Genomic DNA, 22,651 nt, shown 5'->3' on the forward strand with positions numbered 1-22,651 from the left:
TGTATTGTACGGGATTCTTAATTTTTGTACATGATATCTGAATAAACTAAAGGTGATTTCACGTTATGCGAATTCTAGCGGTGGAGTGTGTCAGATTTGCCTACCGCAGTCGCTGACTTCTTCACCAGACCATGCCAATTTACACAACTGGAAATGGCTGAGCAGGTCACATTTAGTGAATATGTGCCTGCCTTCCAACACAGTTGTGCTCGCCCTGTTTGTGACAGCCAACTAACGTGCTGCCTGACAGTGTCGATGTTGTGTGAATGGTTTAGCTGTAATTTCAGTCGTTTTTGTTTTTTTTTATTTCTCCATTCTGTTATTGTACATAAGGTATGCAAGGTCCAAAGCAGGCAACTTATTTGTCGCCGTGTTTTCTGAATTTAACTTCAAGATGAGCATTCATTGGCAGTCAGCTCTCAAGCACGCAGAGCCCACCTCTGCAACTAAAGACAAAATCAAATTGCTGGGTATGTAACATTAAATGACTTGATTCATGAGAGTGCCCTGCCAAACTGCCTCCATCATGCCAAGATTATTGAAATAAAGGCTATGACTTAAAATCGTTGGAAAAGTCACGTAACATGTTACTGGTAGTCCCTTTTCATTGCAGTGCTGGAAGATGTGACATTTACTGTGATTACCTTGATTGAGACTATTCTGTTATTCAGATTTTAGCCAAATAAACTCTTTATACATTAATTTTATAAGCCTGTTTTCCCCTGGTCACAATTGTGAGACAGCAGCATAGTGGCACAGTGATTAGCGCTACTGATTCCTAAGCATGAATCCTGTGCCAGTTTGCTCTCTGTATGGAGTTTGCATTTTATCCTGTGCCTGTTTGTACTCGCTAATGTGCATGTAAGATTCATCAGGGATTGAAACTGTCTGTGTGTGGATTTGTGTGCAAGTGAAAGGGCATAATGATGGCCTGGTACCCAGCCCCAGGTGGGTTTGTACTTTTTTGCCTGACACTTCAAGGCAAGACCTTGCTGCCTGTCCCCATGTGACCTGAATTGGATTAAATGGCACTGAGAATGTGATGCTATGTAATGATCGTGGGAGCTGAAACTCATAAACTAATACAGTGAATGTAGGTGCACCATTTACCAGCAGTGCATACATTTAACACCATTGTGACAAAAAGTGCCATCATTAAAAATCACTTTTGATAAAGTATCTTTATACCTGAGCCTTTGTTTAATGCTAATTGAGGATCTGCAAGTAATCTCATCTTAAAAATCTTTTGTGATTTCGGATCCATAAAATTTAGTAGTCTGCTACTTTTTTTTGTGGGTCCTCAGGGTTTGGCCTCAAAGTAAGCATTAATTCTTCTTGCCTTCAAAGAGATCACCACAGAGGTATTTACATATTCATATATCTCCACTTAAACCACACAAAGAGAGAATTCCACACAGTGCATACTGGCAAACATTGACACGGGCCTATAAACACATTAGCTGTTAATAATTAAAGCAGAATTCAACTCAAATGTAAAATTGCATCTATTGCTTCAAGCAGCTTCCCAGGTATTGATGAGTTTGTAGCCATTAGAATAAAGAGCTCAAGTTTAGTGCTGTATAGTAACTTGGAGGTTTTAAACACATTTCCTGCCATTAGTTGGTATTTTTGTTTATTGGTGAGTTGCAGGTCTTTTCAAGGTGACAGATTAAAGTTGTGCACCCACATCTGCTTTCTGGATGGCGATGCTCTTTTGAATATTGTAGAAGAGGTTGAAGCTGAACTCCCTTGGGTATTTATGATCACAAAGAAGAATTAATCAGATCAAACCTCTGGATCAAATGCATAATTTTAGTGTTCCATTGCTCTGCTTACCTTCATCAGGTCTGTTTCAAGAGAGTGCTTTGAACATGACAAGACAACATCATAGAGAAGTCCAGCAAGGGCAAAGAATTCAGTTTGGAAGGCGCCGTCTGGTGCTGTCCGTGGTGCTGCAATACACCCCTAGTTAGGCGAAAAACTCCTGTTACTTACATGTACTCTGTCATCCGTATTATTGAATCTCCACGATAATGTGTTTGTTAAGCCAGGACATATGTATTTTAATTATTCTAGGCTTTGGCTTTGATTTTTTTTTAATTGTAGGCTTTTTAGTTCACATACAGTAATTTAGATACTTTGAATGCTGCCCAATATGTGTTTCCTGTCCTTTTCAGATTGGCTTTTATGGTTAATTCTCATTTGTCAAGTTCATTGTTGAATGCTATTACATCTTACTATTTGGTTATATTTACTAATAAGTATAAAACGTTTACCTTTGCCCTGGAAGGTCTGCACTGGCTTATAAATTAAGATCTAGGCTTTACAGAATGAAATCTTTTGGCAATGTATATCAAACCAACAAAGAATACAAGTTCCATCTTTTAGGTCAGTCATCAAGGCGGTAATAAAAGCTAGCCTCTCTTTGTGCTCCGCATACAGCCGCCTCCATGAAGAAAACTGAGAGTTTAAAAGCACAAACTGTATCTCGGTCCCCAAAACACCTACCTCTGCAAGCGTTTGTCACTATATCAGTACAAATTGCTTAGAATGCATGCTTATACCTTGCACCATAATTTATGTTTTCAAATTTTACCCATATAATGCATCCATAATACGTTCTTAATTTTACTTTTCAACTTTTCTCTAGGGATCAATGAAAAGAGAGTCTTCCCTGTATAAAGAGAAAAAGAATTCTAGAAGTATGCTTTTGAAAAGCGATCTTTTTTACTCTACCTGAAAGGTTTCTTCAGATTAAGTTTTAAGCATTGTGAATGCTAATTTGTATCTATTAACAACCTCTGCAACGCTTTCATTTAACAGTGAAGCTTTGGGGAATATCCATAGCAGGCTTTATAGAGGAATATGCTTCTCTTTAGACTGTAGTTCTTTCAGAAATTGTAAATCATACTCCCAAATGAAGAGGCTTTAATTTTGTGCCACTGCCATTTAGGCCAGCAGTACCCCCCCAAACAGTTTAGCCTGATGTTTTCTGTTACAACAGCCAGATTTTTTCTCCTCCGTTACAGGTGCGCAAATCTATCATTTGTATTTATTGAAATTTAGCAGATGGGCAAATTTGGAAAACAGTTAGCCCCCAGACCATTCTGATGCCATTCTTTCTATTACTGGGCCATGGACCACTAGAGCCAAGTCTGGTAGGATGCCAGATGGGACCCCAGTCCATTCCACAACAACAACACTTATTTCTATAGCACATTTTCATACAAACAATGTAGCTCAAAGTGCTTTACATGATGAAGAAAGAGAAAAAAGACAAAATAAATAATTAAAATTAGGGAACACTAATTAACATAGAATAAAAGTAAGGACAACTTTATCCAATGTGTAATATTAATGTTCATTGTATTACTCACTCCTGCATCCAAACTTATAGATTGTGTATTTACAGAAATACCCTGCGCAGCCAGTAACAGTGAAGGTGTTGTTTATTCAGATCCAGCACCGACACCTCCTCTCAGCTCTCATTATTTGTCTAGAATCCTCCTCACAGGGTCCTGCTTCTTTTGTCTGAAGGTACTTGTCTCCCTGTATTTATGCACAGACTCCTCGCCTTTCAGATTCTTGGCTTGGCACAGGTTTCTCCCAGTGACTAGTCCGCTTTACTCAGAAGTGAACTCATACTAGATCCCACTGTGCGACTTTAGCTACTGCAGATAACATTCCCTGATCACAAACTAACAGTGATTATCGTGTCAGTCTTGTTTGCCATTATTAAGTGAAACCTTAAGCTGGTAAGATGAGGAAGCTGACTTCCTTGGAAGATGCATGGTACACTTTGTAGAGAGAAAATGACAAACTGCAATATCTTGAGGAATGCACTTTAAGTGATGCTGCACAGTAATATTATTATGGCAATTCTGCTAGAAATTACACTACACTGTGACCCAGCCTGAAGTCTTCATGACCTGCTTTAATTTCACGCATGACACTTTTAGTATTACCGTAATATATGGAAAATGGTGATTGTTATGTCTGCACCTTAAATTGGGTTGGAACTGTTAATCTCAGTGCTGACCCATCTTTGCCTTTCAGTTCTCTCTCCTGCTACATCTGATTGAACTTATAACCTTTATAAATAAAACTTTATTCATTTATTTTCCTTGATTGGTAGCAGTATTATCAGTCAAGATCTTTTTGTCCAGCTGGTGTGATGCAAGTTCAAGAGAAGCATATAAAACTTGAGCTTATCACCTTAAATATGGATGAACCTGGAAAGAAAACTTTCTTATCCTCATCGCCACTTCTGTAGTCTGGCAGTGTGATCGGCTTGTTAAAGCGTCGAGAGTGTAAAGCACAAGGTCTCGTGTTCAGTTCCAACCTCTGACACACGTCGTGACCCTGAGCAAATCACTTAACCTGCCTGCCTGCCTGCGTGGGCTGCTTCTGCACAACTGTTGTAATGCTGCATATATGAAGAGGTGACGTTTAAAACAAAAGACTGCAGAAATCTACACTATAGTGAGTCATTCATCACATAAGACGATTATGAGACTGAAAAAAGGGTAAAAATCTCTGTACCCATCACTCATCGTCCTGTTATGTCGAGCAAATACAGGATCAATTCTGGAGTTTAATTACATTTTTTAAACAGGCACATAATTGATTATTAAGAACAAACAAAAAAAAGAGTGTACAGTATTTGTTGTTGGTAAAGCACACTCCAAAATTAATATTCCAGGAACTAAATAAAGCATAAGTTGTTTTTATTTATGTTGGCCGTCAGATGATAATAAATAAACACATTTAGGCAAATTCTTTACATTTTGTCTGATTTGTTCCCACCCCCCCGAGTTTTGATTTCTATAATAATGAATCTGTAAGCTGCAAGTCTTAAAGGATGCGACTCGACTTGACTCATTGTTGTGAAGCAATCTAAAAAGCGCCCTGATACCTTTAGTTTGTCACGCTTTCCATTTTGTTATTGACTGATTTTTTTTCTCTCTCAAATGACATTTGCTCAGCTAAATAAATCATACTCGAGCGACACTCCTCTCTCAGTTTCACTTTAATTGTGCGATCTGTGTGTCAGCAGTTAGTATATTGGTGTGAGTGGCCTATTGATTATTGATTTGCAGGCATTGATCGAACTCTCCACGGGCCTTAATCCTTTCTCATTCATTTGAATACCTTTGTGCGTCTTCAAACCTCCTTTCATAACTTAAACTTAGTTGCTCCTAATGAAAATGGATTGTGATTTCTGCTGCAGTTTTTTTTGTTATTTTTTTAATTTATTATTTTAATTGATCTCTCTGTGGTGGTTTTGGTAGAAGGATTATCAGTGACCCTGGTGTCAGTTGTTCATTTTTCATCTCGCAGAGCTTAGCACAGAGATGTCTTTGTGACATGTTTTGTATGGTTAAGCGAGAAGCAGACGTCCCATTTGTATGCTGCTGTTTGACTACAGAAATTGGAGGAAGATGTGGCATTTTTCACCTCTCACTGGCTTTGCTGTGGAAGGTCTCTTTAGATGAGGCCTAAATGGCACTTTGAGAACTTCCGAGTACAGTGGTTATGAAATCTGACCGCTGATGCCGCACCACCATTTAATGGGGTCTCAGAATGTGATACACGCCCAGTCAGTCATGTCAGCTTCTATCCATAATACTAAACAAATGCTTTCAGAATCTACAAAAAGAATGCTAAAAAAAAGCAACAAATGCTAAAAAATATCTGCTCTGATTTGTAGGAAAAAACGTTGAGAGTTTGTTTGATGTTCAGAACAATGCTTTATGGTTTCAGTTTGTTACTTTGAATTGAATTCTTATGTGCTTTGTATGGTGGTGTGTGTTACATTTTCATTGATTGATTTATGGAATGCTTTACTTAGATTTTGGAAACATTTCTTCTGTTTAAAGCTCAGTAACTTACAGTAATTCCTTAAAAGGTAAACTGAAATATTATGACAAATATTCACTTGTGAAACATCACTGGTATGGAATTTGTTAAAGAAGAGCAAAGTAGGAATTGATGACGTTACGATAACAATGGCCCATTTTTCCAGGTGTTTTTTATGAGACATGCTGATGGGGCTCACAGTAAAAGGTTCGTCCCTTTTAGAAAAAGAGGCAGGTATTTTATTATTAGGTAAATGCTAACACGTGTCCGGTCTCCGCCGTTTTCTAACGTACTCGTCCAGCAGCAGTGGATGCAGGGCAGAGGCCAGTGGTCACTCACACACACACAATGATCCCAGTTCAAAGCGGACGGCCATTAACAGCATGCAGCTGCAGCCGGGGGGCACCTACTTCATGAAGCCAAAGCCACTGTCCCACTGCCTCGGCCAGCTGCGGGCTTCTTCAACTTTCAACCCTCTTTCTAATCGAGGCCTTTTCATTTTAATTGTTGCATTTCTAGTAATTGACAGTCGATGCCCTCAAATGCTCCTTTCAGTTCTTTTTCTGGTTTTCTTTGTCAGTGTCATTTTGAATGTTTGTTAATGAGAATAACGGCTAAAAACCCCCACTGTAAAGAGAGCAGTGCTGCTCTAAGTGTGTCGACTATTTGAGGTAAAAGCTAGTTTTACTGTCTGTCTCGGCAAGGCCGTGTTACTTTCAAACAAATGTTAAAGAATTTAAGCATTTCTAGCCACAATAAACAATGTCTCAAATCATGAAAGTCTAAAGTTGTCTGATTTGCATGCATTCATTGTAAATCTCTTTACTAAAAAGGGGTAATGCTTCACTAAATGACCGGTCACAGAATTGTGGCTCCTCTACTCCTTCAAAAAGTTCTTATGTTAGAAATCAGTGCCGCCATTTATGGCATTTTCAGTTTTCTGCTGGTTGAAACACTTTTTTGGTTTTATGTTTATGTAGGGGAAATGCCTACGGGGGGTCAGAATGATAATAATTTACACTTAAATGTATTTGAAATACATAAAATGTATTCTTATCATTATTTTCATCATTATTATTATTTTTGTTTGAATTGCGGTGGCACACGTAGTATAAAATGACAACTGATTGATCAAGATTAGCCAATCTTTTGAGAGTGAAGTTTTCTATTTGTCAAATGTGCAGAGTGGTGTTGCTCACTTTGGTTGATGACACTATTAATGTAGTTTCCTAGTTATTTAAAATTCTTAAGAGGCTATTTTGTCATTTTTGAAAGCATTCTGCTGCCTTCATTAGTACACTTGTTTGTTAAAGCTCTGGGGTCCACTGCTTGTTGTGCCATCTTGACAATTTAAGCGTGACAGCAGCTTTTGTCTGTAATCTAAGATTAACAGTCAGGTGCGAATTGAAGAATACCCGTAGCAAATCTTAAAACTGGAAAGAAATACCACGTCTTTAAGACTTAAACTGAGAAGAGGCACGTTAGGCGTCCCATCAGGGCTTGACTTCGCCGGTGACCCTACTTAATCCTCGCTTCTCTCTGGACTTCTTTTTGAGGATAAAATCCGTTCTTGCTGTTAGTGCACATGCAGAGGTGTAATGGAGACTGATGGACAGATAGAATAAGATATCAGCAAAGAAAACAGCCATCTGCAAGTTTGGTGTGATGGGCGCTTTGAAATAATACTGTGTTTAAACCAGGATTGATTTTGAAATTAAAAAGTTAGTTTGTTAAGATTTATTGTTGGGAGTTACACAGCCTAGCTCTTTATCAGCCGTGCAAATAGTCTTCTCTGCGCTGTCCAACAGGGGTACAACAGGGGGATCGATAGCCATGTGATTTACTAACTGGAGTACAGGTAATCAATAAGTATAAAAGTAAATGAAATACGCATTACTGGGATTTTATTATAGAGAAGGGAGAACAGGGAGTGAATAACGGTCAAGCCATTTATTTTTATAGCTATTGATTATGCAACATAGAGACTCAGCCGCCAACCACCCCCCCGTTTCTCTTCAATTTACGTATTTTGAGGTCACAGAAAACTCCGCTCTTTGAGGGCATTGGCTGAGCACTTTTCCAATTTTCTAGCATTGTGTCATCTTGTGAGCGTTTCTGCGACTGAATTGGCTGTGAGGCGAGCTAGTTGGACGAGGTAGACTGCTCCGAGTTTTACTGCCATGCATGGCCACTCAAGTGAGCAGCATGAGACAGTGAGTGACGTGCAGCCTGTTTGGGGGAGTTGTGCCCCACCCTGCTTAAGGTCTGCAGTGTACCAAGGGGCAAAGCTTTTTTTTTTTTTGTTAATTATTTTATAAGATGTGCCTGCCTGTGTTAGAACTACTGTGTTGGCTGAGTGTTGGGCAGCTCATCCAAGTATAGCAATTCTGCGCCAGTTAATCTCTTTTAATTATAGCTTTACCTTTGTTGAACCACAATGAGTTGTCAGAATATAAATGAAATGTTAGCAATTGAACCTGTCTCTTCTGTGGTGGATGTTGTGGCATTTGTTATTTTAACTGTCTGTAGATTTCTGGTGGGTTCTTCACAGATACCAGTACTTTTAATTAATAATATTCTCATGCTGCAAACAAACATATCCTTGGGACGTTTTGTCTATTTAGTCTGGTACTTTGACTTGTAACTTTCTTTTGATGTAAAAATGAATAAAACTTGAGTAAATTCTCATCTAATAACCAGAGGGAAAAAATTAAGAGTACTATGGCATGACCCACCCCTGGGTAATGTGCCAGAAAATAGAATTCGACCGAGACTGTTAAGGCCATCAAGGTGCACATCAGGGTGCCAGGCTCATTCCAGGATGGTTGGAAGGGCTGGTCTTTTGTTCCAGCTAAGATTGAATCAAAGTTTACTTCTGCCTACTAAATTTATTGTTTTTATGTTTTAATTTTTTTTGACTCATTCTGTGGGCCTAGAAATAGCTTGTAGTGCCTCTCTTAACCAGAGTGCCTTTACAGCTTTTAGCCTCGGGATGCAGAAGGTGTTCTTCCCCTCCGTAGGCACGTTGAGGGGTCCGTTCAGTGATTTCCATTGAATTACTCTTGCTGCTCACAGTCCAGACAAGTCCCAAAATAGAGACACAGCGCCCATGCTTATCACATCACGACTGATATAATGCCATAAGTAATAACTCTCTCTGCTTTTCATCAATTGGGTAATTTTGTAGATCTATTTCAGCATAAGAGAAGAAATGTGCTGTAAACAAGGGGTCAAACTTTGATGCATGCCCCATTTCAGACCATTTGTAAGTTTAGAGCAAATCGATGCATCCGTTTTCAGAATCAGCAAGTGTTCTGTTACAGGGTGTGGTAGAGGGGGTCCAATACTGGCAGCATAAAAGAGCAAATCTGTGGAGCTGTAGGAAGCACAAATAACCACTGTGCTGTTGTGCCCCCCATTAGGAAACATCTTTTTAAGTGTCTTGTGGTAAATGGAAAGCAGAGGCCTAATTTAAAAGAAAGTTCAATGAAAACGTCTTTTCTCAAAACAAAACAAAAAACCTGCCTAAAATGGTATCCTTAAGATATTGCAGAAGACCTAGAACTCTATTTAAGAAAAGGATTCAATTAACTTAAATGCAGCAAAAACTGGCAACCCATAGCACCAGCCACGGAAAGAGTTTTGACCCCTAACCATGGGTTGAGTGCGTGTTTGACACATACAGTAAAGCCTGGACCGGTAATTATCAATGAATTTTATTTAAAAAGGTAAAAATGATTAGATGCAGTATCGTAGCATATAGGCAAAGAGCGCCTCACTGTAAATAGTCAACTGCCGAAAACAGATTCTGAGCCAATAATTATTTTAAATTAGTAGTGATATTTAGCCTAACTGTTTCCTTCAGTCGTCTTACGCCATCTTCTATTACATAAAGACTGCAACAAGAGACACTGGGACTGAGTTCCAGCATGACCCCCATTGTGAGACCCCTCTAATGGTGCACTTGTGAACTTAAATTCCACTAAAGACTGCTGTGAATTTTCTCAAAAGTGACCAAATGGAGCTAGTGGAGATAAAAGGAGGATTTATGGAATTGTAATTAATTTCAAAAAGTGGGCATGATATCTCTTCAGACTAAATTAACAGTTTGTGTGGGTAGGGTTTACTTGTTATTCAGTTATGGTTTTCTGTCTGATGCTCTCTGGTCTGCCCTTGCCAAGCTGTAACATGAGCAAATCACCCACTTCTGTTCATTTAGCTTCTTTTAAGGGAAAAAAACAAAACTTTTTTTCAGTTTTTTTATTATTCTTTTCTATAGGCAAACAAGTGTACACTTGGGTTTACTCTGCACTGGAGATATCAAACGGAGGAGGAAGACTACAGGACATCCTGGTTCTGCAGCAGGTACTTTACTTTACTGCTCTCACCTTGTATTTTGATTTATCTATACAGACCATACCAGTCTCAAAAATTTGGGCAGGGGCACAGTTTTTTTTATGGTTTCACACAAACTGAAGCAGCACTTATGTATTATATAGTGCCTTTCACATCTGTCTATCTGGTCATTCTACATGCTCTTACGGTACTCTTCATAGTGCCAATGCACATCTTGGCCTGTCTAGTACCAGGCCCATAGGACAAATCCAGGATAAAATCAATTATACCCTTTCCACCATGCTGTCTAATCTGATGCCAGCTTTCCCATTTCTGTTTTGCTCCAAAACGTCAGTCCGTGACATCTGCAGTCCCCTTATTCTTACCATAACTTGCCCTATAGATGTGGAAAAGAACAGGTGCACCTGCCACCCAAATTTTATACTACACCTGTCTATGAATTGCCCAGTTCCCCATTCTGCCAGAACCCACACCATAATGTTTGCTCCCCCACCTCAGTAATCTTCAAATTAATGTGGACTTCTGTCTGTCCTACAACACATCCATAAGTCCAATTCGAATCTTATTCTGCCTCTGCTAATATAGTACCCAGTCCTTGGCCATTTACACTGTATTTCATAAATCCACATCATACAATCACTAGTCTGCTGATTTTTCTCAAGCCTTGCATCCCAGTTCATTGTCATTCCCACCCTAATTTTATTCTACACTTGCTGCCAGTCTGCCTAGTCCTATTTAAGTTTGCCAGACTTGCCTCACCTGGGCACAAATTCACATTTAAGATCCACAGAGGCCATCTTAAAACTTTACACCCCCCCAACCTGTCTTGTACACCCGCAGGACAAGTCCAACCTAAATCTTATTCTGTCTTTATGATCAGGATACCTAGATTTCCTTGAACATAAATTTTGCTCTCCTTTCCTTCAGGCCTAAAAATTTCTTTCTGATTAAACTGAATCATTTAACTAAGCCTGCCAAAAAAATTAGCCACATGCTCTAGACCAGTGTTTCCCACCTTCCTTTCTGTAATGGCACACTTTTTGGAACCAACATCATCCCAAAGCACACCATTATTCTACTAATCATATCTCACACATATGCGCAACTGTCTGAAGGGGTGAGATAACGGGAGATGGTGGTACAAAAAAATGAGCTCCAAGATCAGCATTTGCAGACACAGCACGTAGCGAGCATCTTGGTGGCATATTCAAGCTGCTTCAACCCTTTGCCCACACCTCTCTGCCTCAGAGACAACTCGTATGCCCACTGTCCACCAGTGTTGTGAGGCTCGCTGGCAACCACACACCCAGGGCAGATAGACTAAGTGCTCTAACATGATGACCATGGAGCTGCTTTTATGTCGGCTTCTCCAGGTAGACCTGTCCTCCTCAGGTTTTGACCCCCTGCAGAGCTTGTCCCTCTTAGGTTCAGACCCAAGTGCGCTACACTGTTATTTCCATGGCACACCAATATGTCGTGGCACACTGGTTGAAAAACACTGGTCTAGATGACTGCTGCTACTTTTCATTTCAATTTCCGTAATTCCACTTGAAGTTGCCATCTCTGTAAAGTCACACTTGCTCATCTGTAGTTACGTCAATAGCAGGTGTGCACTGTGAACCATTGACGTGAACATGACATAGTGGTTGACGATTGTCCAATCACATTAGATTAAAAAAATTCTAAAACAACACTAATTCACTGGCAACAAATGTGGGAGTGTCTGGGACTCGGATACCTATGTCCTGAGAAAAATCTGAAAGCAACCAGTTAAAGGACAGCTGTAGGTCACCTGCTAGCCAAAAGATCAAGGTGTGTGTGTGTGTATATATATATATATATATATATACACACACACACACATATACTGTATAAATATACTAGGTGTGTGTATTTGTATATATACTGTATATATGGACCACACTATGTGGAGATTTTATATACGAAACTGACAGCTTACTGGCATTAACTCAATTCAGGTATTTGTACAGATGTTACACTGAATATTTGAAGACGTCTAGAGAAATGTAGGAAAATATTTATTACTGTAAATCACAAACAATTTATTGTGAGTCCATCTGTGATCGTTTTGTCTTTTTTTAATTCTATATAATGATCTTAGACAGATGAAGTCAATGTAGAGGATCAGATGAAGTTGTGCTGATACTTGATCCGCATAGTCGAGTGGTATGTAATGACATGGAAAACAGGAACTGCATTGATTAAGGCCCCCAATATATTGATGGAAGAAGGATAGCTGGATATGTCTAAGAAGCACTCTAAGAAAAAAAAAACAGACAATCCAAGCACATGTTTTGTTTTATGTACACTGTAAGGCAGAATTAATTTTATATTACACTATAATGGATGTAATAAACTCCTTTATCATATAATTACACAACATACATTGTTTTCTATTCTGTACAAGTCTTACTTTTTAATGTATTTTCACATAGAAATCATACTCTTTTATTCATTTTCTGAACTGCAGTTTTTTTATGAGTTGCTTTAGGATAAATAGACATGAGGTTTGTACTCGGTGTACTGGTGGCACTCTGCTTGACAGTTTTGCCCCCGATTCCTGTTTCAGTTAGTTGTGTCTGTCTTGGGTTTGCATGTTCTGCTCTGGTCACATGGTTTCTTCCCACTTTCCAGATATGTGCATGACAGAGTGACCCTATATGGGCGAGTGTTCATAAGATCACGAGTGACTGGCATCTCATCCAGGGTTGGTTTCTGCCTTGTGCCTGATGCTGTTGGCACAGACTCCAGCTGCTTAGTGACTCCATAGTGCTTTTAGAAAACGTGACTGAATGCATCTCAGTTTCTTTCTTCAGCTTGATTTCTTCCTTTACTCTGTCAGTATTTTTCTACTGAGCACACTCAGCACACTCATGAACATAGCAGTGCTAACCCATGTTGCAACAGCCTATCATGGATATGTTTGAATAGTTGGAGGAAACTGTGTGGCCATCAGCTGCTTGATTTTAGGGCAGCCACACATTGCTGTCCATCTTGGGTTTTTTTTTTTTAAATTTTATTGTAATGATTCCATACAAATAGATCAATTTTTACAAAAAATATAACTGAAAACAAATCCACCCCCACCCCTGAGAAAGAGAACATGGCCAACGGAGTAATACTTAAAGCTTGTAAACATACCTAAATTGATGAGTTTAATAGGGCAATAGAGATGAATGGAGAAGAAAAAGAAATGCGGAGAAAATTACTTCCTCTATGCTTTAAGAGCTTATTCTAAAATATTATTGATTAGATCCTGCCAGGTTTTGAAAAAGTTCTGTACAGAGCCTCTAACTGAGAATTTGATTTTTTCCAATTTCAAATAGTATAAAACATCGGTTTCCCACTGACTTAAAAGAGGAGAGTTAGGATTCTTCCAATTTAGCAAAATAAGTCTGCGTGCCAAAAGTGTAGTGAATGCAAACACAGTTTGTTTGTCCTTCTCCACTTTAAGCCCATCTGGAAGAACCCCAAACATGGCTGTTAATGGGTTAGGAGGGATTGTGACAGCAAGGCTGTTTGAGAGGCACTTAAACATTTTGGTCCAAATTTATGTTAATTTGGTGCAGGCCCAAAACATGTGACCCAGTGAGGCTGGGACTTGATTGCTTACCGGTTGAGAACAAGCCAGTTTATTTCAGGAGTATAGAAATGTATGTCCGTTGAGGACCCATCTACAGCAGAGTCTTTTTTGGCAGTATGTGAGAATTATTCACAAAAGATGCTTATCAGTAACTCAACACACAAAACCTGCATGAGTCGTACAAAAATATAAATAAACACTCATTATTAACATTGGTGCATGTCCTCTCTGTGACACTCTATCACTGAGTAATTTTAATCCAAAAATTATTCAACAGAAGTGTGTCAAGAGATACTGCTGGGGCTCCTTTATACATACAGCAATACGCCTGCATAATGCTTCACTCTTACTGCTCTCTTATTATTTGTTCTTATTATTGGTTGTAATTCTTGTGTTTATTTCAAGGATGTTGTTATTTTTCTTATTTATCTTTAATATATATATAATTGTGTGAAAACTAAATTTCCGATTCATCCATCCATCCACACTGAGCCTGAAATGGCTGAATCAGGTTCAGGAAATGGATGTGTGGCGTAATCAATTTCGATGTTTAAAGTCATTGTGTAAATGTGCCTGAATATTCTTAGACCGCATTACCTCCTCGTTTACACACTAAAGGATAGGTGAGTACCTGGGAATTAAGTTCTGTTTCACTGCTGTAAAGGTCAAATGTAGCCATGTTGGTCACTGCATATTTATGAGGTGGTTAGGAAGCTTAAATCTGGCAAAACTAATACAAGTTCTTGTATCTTATTGTTATTAATGTTTTTGGCAGCTATCTGATCAAGATATTTTCCCTTGACAACCCATCCCACCACCTCCCAGACCAAACAAAATGAACACAAATACAGTTGAGTGAGGCGGTGTCCACACCCTCTTAACTATATGCGTAAATGAAGTGTCAAAAAAGGAAATTTTACCTGATAAACAGAAAAAAATCACCTCTTAAAATGTAAAATGACAGGCTTTAAAATATAACAGATGAAGAACGGTGTGATCGAAGTATATAATTGTAGGACAAAAGCCTTTCTGTCAAAAAAAAAATGTCAAGACAGCAATGAGATCAATGAAAGAATCCTGCCTGGACAGGGAAGGTAGTTCTGCAGACTCCCAGTCCTCCAGCCTGTCCGGTTGTGTTTGCTTGAGCTGTAAGAGAAGCCGAGTCTCTAAAGGAGGTCCTCATGAGCGCTAGGAGGACTGGTCGTCTCTAGAAAGAGGGTGTGCCAGTGCTTGGGTTGAGCGTAGAGACTCATGGAGAGATGCTAGCGAGTATGTAACAATATCTTAACGTGCTGTCATCTGTTAGGGGCCCTGTATGTGGAATTATTCTGCTCTTGGCAACTAGATGGAGATGTCATTTTCAAGAATCAATAACTAACGAAAATTGGAGAGAAACACCTGGCTTTAAAATATTCTAATAATGGATCTCCTGGGCTGTCATAGGAGGTGGGCGGCCTACAGGCCACAGAGTGGTCAACATACAGCAGAAGGGATTTCCGTTAGATTTCTGACAAAAACACAAGTTTTTTTCAAAGTTAACTACAGAAATGTTTGGTGCAATAGGAAAAGTTCATAATTCTTTTTCCATATATGAGTTGAACAGAAAAATATCCTTCAAACCTCTGGCTGGCAGCAACGATATTGTGGGAGAGTATTCCTTATAGACCAGTTTAAAATTGAAATATTATAAATAAAAGTAAATATAATGAAAGTGCACCTGCCATTGAACTAACTGGTGGATAAAAAATAAGGCATCTAATCTGACTGTCAAGAAGGGATGCAGATGATCTTGAAAGGCACGGTCCCATGTGGCCTGCTGACATCCACCCCTGCTTGAAGTGGTCCGCCCCTTACCAATAAAACCCATCAAGTGGATGTGAAGTCTCCACAGGGGCTGCTTGGTAGACAGCACATTTATATTTTCTTAATGATTGCATTTTTTTTTCCTGCTATGTGTTTTAGTGTACAGAGTTGAAAATGCATACTTTAGTGCCCGTGAGACTGGCTTTCTTTATATGAAGAGTGCTGGTCCACAAACGGGTTTTTGACTTGATAAAGTAAAATGCACCTTCTTTGTCCTTGGACAGCATTCATTAATGTCCTTATTATCATATTAATTAAGGCTTTGACCAAGTGCAGAAAATTATAAATGGGGTCCTCCTTTGGCATTTCTACGTTGTTACCATTTTGTCTGCAAAGGTGTGCTTGTGTATCGCTTGGGTCCTTTAAACCAACAGATGCTGTTTAGAATTTTATCTTATTTTTTTTTTGAAGGACCTAAGGGTAGGGAGTGGGTCATATTTTTCAATAAGGAGACGTGAAGCTGTAAGATGTCTGAACCTCCCTCCCCAGGAAGGATGAGGAGAATAAACTTTGATTGGAGATGTCACATAGCTATGCTATCGGTTTAGGACCAAGGAGCTGCTGTTTTTCATTAAGCTGATGGTTTTTTTCATCATGTTTGGAGGATGGGAATCAGAATTGGTTTGTCCACCTCATTGCTAAAAGTCTCGCTCTCACTGCTATTTTTCCAGTGGTGTTTGTCATTTAAATAACAAATGCTCGCAGTTACCTGATTTAGTGTGGGGTGCTGGCCTCTGATGTGTATTAATACCACAGCGCAGTACAGTGTGCGGAGGTTCATCATTCATTTGGATAAAAGAGGTGGAATTTAAAAACAGCCTGTGTTTGACTGGGATACAGATCACATTCATTTATTGTACTGAGTGATGGAATGGTCTGTGACTCTGTCCTTCACCTCTGCATGCCATTTAGGTTATGATAAAATTTGAAGAAAATAAAACTGGTGCTGCTCATTTAAAATGGTGATTTGTAGGGAGCAAATGTTCCACCGGGAGACTTGAACCTGCCTTGGCAATCCAATTCCAGCTCTGAAGCATTTTCATATTGCTGAGGTCTGTTCAGCGCTCGTCCTTTCTTTGATTATTTTGTTAGCCGTGATCAAAGGACAGCAGTAGATTGAACCCTGACTGACTTGAGTAATGGCATTTTGTTTTTAAACATTTTGCCATCTTTACAGAAACTATTTTTTACTCTGCAAAATTATTTGTGTTTTCCTAATTGGAATAAAAAACAGGTTTAATCCATTTGATAATAAATGCATGTATATGTGTAATATCCCAGTTAGTCTGTGTTGTTGTCCCATCATATAATAAGGGGAAATAACAAACAGACAAGCTTTATTTTATATAGTGCTCTTTTTACTGGGGACATGGCCAAGGCACTTTACAAGTAGAACAAAATGACACTTTGCTTCAAAAAGTAAGCGACTTGCTCAGTGCAACAAAGTGAGTCGGAGGTGAGAATTGAAGCCTCTGCTGCGCACTTTAAAGTCCTGTGCTTTAGCCGCTAGAGAGAACTGCCTTGACAAATGAACACATTGTGTTACTACACACCTACAGTGTCGGGTAAAAAGCTGTGACTAACAATATTGTCTTGGGGAAAATAAGAAAAAGAATCCTAAACCACATCTTTTGATCTAAATGTGAGGAACCTTAATGGTAAAGACAACATACAAAATGTTAAGTTGCTTTGGGAGGTTCTGAAATGACTAGAAATATTTCAGTGTGGACTTTCCATTAAACTTCTCTGCACTTTGACCCGTGTTACCACAGTCACGTGAACAGTTCTTCTAGAATACCCAGTTCTGGAAAGGCATAGACTTACAACAAGAGACTTTGACCTCCTTCGTTTTATCTGAGAGAATTGGTGGAGTTAAGGATAACAGACAGGATTCGGGATTTCCACCTTGACAATTAGAGACACATGGAGGTAAACTGGATTCTCATGTAGACTGCTGGGTTAGTCATAAGAATATGAAGAACAGCACAGTGGAATTTGATGGATACTCAAAGCACTTTACATAGACTGTGTGGAGCCGCTTCAACCCTGAACCAATGTGCAGCATTTATTTGGGTGAGGTGTTGTTAGCCATACATACTCAACCACACATTAGCTATTAGGTGGTGAAGGGGTGAGAGAGAAGTTTGCCAGTTAGAGACAGGGGGTGATTAGGGGCTATGAATGGCAAGGCCCTAATAGGCAGTTTAGCCAGGACATTGGTGAACACCCTACTCTTTTCGGAAGATGCCCAGGGATCTTTTATCACCCCAGAGAGTTAGGACCTTGTTTTTTTTTTTCTGAAGGACAGCTCCATTTTTACAGAGCTGAGATCCACCACAGAGTAAGTGCCCCCTAACGGCCCTACCAACACATCTTCCAGCAGCAACCCAAGTCTTTCCTAGATGGTCTCCCATCGAAGTAGAGGCCAGGCCAAAACATGCTTAGTTTCGGTTAGTTTAGGTGATATAGCTGATGGTGTTAAGAGGATGAAATGGAAGCTTTGAAAACCCCAGTTAGATTGTAAAGATGAGACACAGCAGCTTTGATTCAGATATGTGAAGTACAGTAGGATCCACCAGACACCCGTCAAGTGACAAGGGGATTTAAAGCTGTGCATTTCCCTAAGGTCCATATCAACGTAACATTTACAGCAGGTTCTTGTCCTAAGTGACGTCTGCTTTTAATTGGACTACGAAATATATATTTGTATGTATAGGGTGGTCCAGATATAATTATGTAATTTTCATTACGCTATAACTTATTAAGTTTATTACATAGAAAATCACTCAAAAAATCCCAGACCATCGAGAATTGTGCGAACTGACGACATGAAGAATCGTCTTCACGCCAAACTGGAATCGTCCCCGCATAAATCAAAGTCATCCAGACGATCCGTATGTACATTTGCATACAGGTATATTGTCTGTCTGTGTGTATGTATGTGTATATGTATATGTATGTATGTGTATATGTATATGTATGTATGTGTATATATATATATATATATATATATATATATATATATAAATATACGTATAAAATGTATAGTGTATATATGTAAATATACTGTATTTACAGGGGTGGGCAAAAGTAGGTTTATAGTTGTGAGTATGCGAGGCTGGCGATTTGAGCACTTGTGAGATTGTACCTAAGTACACTGTGCCATTGTTACATTCTTTTGAGTTAATAAAGTTAGTAAAGGCTATTGAGTTAACAAAGCTATTGTAATAATCATAACATGTGCGTTTTCACAAGAAACAACTGTAAATGTACAGGGAGATTCACTCAAAAGAGGCCCCGAATATTCTGTTGTAACTCCCATTAGAATGAAGCAATCTGAACCAAAAAATCACGATATAACCTTAACGTATGTGTATTCGATTGCATTACACACATGATGGTGAAGGTGGTTTCCGTTTTCTGCCAGAAACATTTCGATACGGCACTCCATGTTCCTGAACGTATCAGCAAGCGTCTCAGAGGAAATAGCAGCAATTACATGTTGGATGTTTTCCTACAAATCTTCTGATAGACTTTTCCTTTGAGTGTACCCCAAAGGAAGAAGTCCGGGGGTGTCAGATCTGGCTAACTGTGGTGGCCAAAGCCCCTTTGAAATGATCCTGTTGCCAAAGAAGGACTCAATTTCTGCAGTGCTCCTTGCCGAATTGAGACACGTTGCTCCATCTTGCTGAAAGTAACCTTCCATTAAGTCACAATCATCCAGTTGATTCTGACATCACTTAAAGGAATTGGTGACTCAATAGGTTAGAAACCATGAGGACGCGCTGCTCAATAGTGACAAGTGACAGAGTGAAGGGGTACAGGGGGTATGCACTCAGAAGTTGCAAACGGAGGTTAAACGTCATGACGGCTGTCCGGCACCTACATCATCGCTCTGACGCAGGGGCATCTTGGCTTGTTAGAAGCTCCATATACTGAGGAGCACATTGCACTTTGTTGTGTTCGGATTGCTTCATCCTAGTGAGAGTTATTGCAGAATATTCAGGGCCTCTTTCTAGTGAATCTCCCTGTACTTTTCCCACCCCTGTATATTACATGGGGGTCATTTAATGTTTTTTTTTTACCTTGTTTTTTAAGATTTTTATCCTCATTGTCATTATGCTCCTGGTTCTTGTCCTATTTTTCCTGCTGTTGATTGCTTATTATTGAACACACTACTGGGTCCGATGCTGACGTTGCTGCAGCCTTTTTGCATTCTGTGCCACTCGCCCTGGTGTCTACTTGTCATTGGTGTCATTATTAGGATGCAATTAAGCGAGCAAACTCCTCACGATAAAGGTGAATTAATAGGAAATGACAAAACAAGGTTAGTATTTGAAAATGTGGGAAAATCACATACTTCTAAATTTCTTATCAATGTGCATTGCACACTGCTTTATTTTTGTGACTGTAAAAAAAGTGAAGAATAGAGGAGTAGCTCATTAAACAATGAGAACAATTAGAGGTACATTGACTGACTGACTGACTGATTGTGAATCTGCTCAGGCCACAAACCTCTCAGTGAGCCCCTAGGACTGAATATGAGACCCACTGACTAGAGCCTTTTTTTAGTGGTGCATTCAAATGAACGTTACAGTTTTTGTTTTAGAGTTTCCGAAATTTTGCTTCTTTGTTGCTTTTTAAAGTTATCTTAGTTGCTTTTAATCCACTCCAATATATTTTCTAATTTTAAGCCTAGTAAAAGCCTCTGACAGAAGACTTGATATAAAATGACACGAGCATCCCCTTGTCTCGTATAAGCACTGCATGTATGCTGCAGTCCAAGTCTACTGTCAGCAGTGGCACAAGACTGCTAATATACACTGCTGACTTCTTCCCTGCCGCATTTAAAGACCTTCTTGCAGCTTTTTCTAGCAAGTGAAAATGGAGTAAAAAGGAAGAGGCAAAACAGCAGCTGTGCACCATTCCTAGCCCAGCAAAGACAAGTCTGCTGGGAATTCTTGCCTGTGTTCTCAAGCAAGGCCCGTAACCCAGTGAGCACGCTTGACACTTTTCTATTAGCCCCCTGCTCAGCTATTGGTAGGGAGTCAATGTTCCGTCTCACTTGAATGTCATACAACTTGTATATTTTGAGATTCTTCTATCGCATTTTTGTTCTTTTAAATGACAGTTGGGAATGAGATCGTCATCTCCAGACCCCCCCACCCCCCCATCTCCGGAGAGCAGATTGTGTCCTCCAATTGTCCTGTCAAAGTTAGTTATCACTTGTCAGCATGTAGTGCAGTCAGAAGGAGACATCAGGGCAAGCCTAGCTGACTGTTGCAATTGTTAACCCCCCACTTCGTGCAGTCAAGATCGTGCCGAAGCTACAATGCTGAATCCCAACTGAAATTCCATCTCATGATGTCCTGGCTTCTCATGACTGGCATGCCATCTATAGAGATATGATGAACTGCCTCGGTAAATCTCCGTCGCTGGCAGATCTCACCCTGACGGACAGCTCAGATGATAAAAAACAGAAAGGGGGTCTTCCCAGCTCGAAACTGTCTTTGGAAAGAAAGCACAACAGGCAATACTACAACTAACATCCTACGTCCCTCATCAGAGCACGGCAGACGTTTTTCAGGTCATGAGGCCTGTTTGGGAGCTTTATAACACTGCATTTCACAGAATGTTCAAAATGCTCCAGCTTTCACTGCTGCGCTTGTCTGCTCTTCACAAGGCACATTTACTCTAAATAGCATAATGTGGGCTCTCTCTTTTTTTTTTTCTTCATTATTTTTCCCCATTTCATCAACTCATTTCTTACCTCCACTCTTAATCCTTCTTGATAATCATCTTCATCTGAGTTTTTTTGGAATCATGGTCAAAAGTGAAATTTTTCAAAATGTGCTTTAACCTCATGCTTTGCAAAGTAAAAATTCATGCTGGTCTAAGTGTGGTCCTTCCACCAGTTTTGGCTCTGAACCGGTACTTCCTGCATGTCCTGATTACCACTGCTGTTTCTCAGGTTTCCAGTGCCAGGAAACGCCATATGTCTTTGCTTATGAACGCTTGAGTGGAGTTGATTAACGATGAATCAAAGCGCTCCATTCCAGGTTCACAATTTGACTCATTCGTAAGCCATCCTTGCCCAACACACACACACACACACGCTGTCAATGACTGCTTTGCGTCTCAGTTGAAGCCTAATGGGCTCCTTTTCTGCTTTAATGTGATCAAAAGCCAATGACACGTCAGGAGTTCTGGTCCACTGATGAACCGACTACTGACCTGATGTTTGCACCCACATTTCCAGTTTACAACCACTGGTATAGTACACTGAACCTGGAAACTGGTGATTATTTTTTTTTTAAATCCCTTTGACTACAGTTACATTATCTGTTGATTATATGTAATGGTAAATAGTTTCCTCTGAATAAGTTTCACCAATTTCAGTACAAACTGAAAAGACAGTACAGAAGAGGACCACCACAGGAGCTGCTGGTGTTAATTCCCGTAATCAGTTGTGTGTGCGTGGGCAGTTGAACACACATGAGACCTGATGCTCCGATACAGCAGTTAACAGGGTGGCCAGACTGAACCCCACTAGTCCGACTCAAAAACTTCATTGAGTGTGTATCAATCATAGCTTTTCCTTGCCAGGAGTTGAATTTCAGTGTAGGCCTATGAGAACTTTGCTTTTATTTATGGGCCCAACACAGTTTAAAGGTCATGTCGCATTACACGTCTTTCCTAGCAATTTTTAGTGTAGCCTTTACATAATCTTAGTGAGTTAGAGGATATCCGCTCTCGTAACTTACCCAACAATTCACTCCTTCTAGTCTACAACTTGTGCCGATAAAATCAAGTCAAGTGACATTGTCATACCAACCATACACAGAACTGCACCATACAGTGCCACAAAATAATGTTCTTCTGGACTGCAGTGCAACATAAACACAGGACAAGTGCAAGACAGGTAAAGAACCATACTATATATAAATATATGTAAGGGAATATATAATA

General features: G+C 39.6%; 1 protein-coding gene across 4 annotated transcripts in view; it reads left to right on the forward strand.

Annotated features, from left to right (window-relative positions):
* The window catches only part of gpatch2 (G patch domain containing 2), a 137,579-nt gene that overhangs the window by 93,447 nt on the left and 21,481 nt on the right, over nt 1-22,651 (forward strand). For all 4 annotated transcript variants that reach the window (XM_039741751.1, XM_039741754.1, XM_039741752.1 and 1 more), the window contains one exon: nt 10,139-10,224. In XM_039741751.1, coding sequence (XP_039597685.1) covers nt 10,139-10,224 — 86 coding nt within the window. The remainder of the gene's footprint in view (nt 1-10,138; nt 10,225-22,651) is intronic.

Source organism: Polypterus senegalus, chromosome 18, assembly GCF_016835505.1.
Source record: "Polypterus senegalus isolate Bchr_013 chromosome 18, ASM1683550v1, whole genome shotgun sequence".
In the NCBI taxonomy this organism is placed as follows: domain Eukaryota; kingdom Metazoa; phylum Chordata; class Cladistia; order Polypteriformes; family Polypteridae; genus Polypterus; species Polypterus senegalus.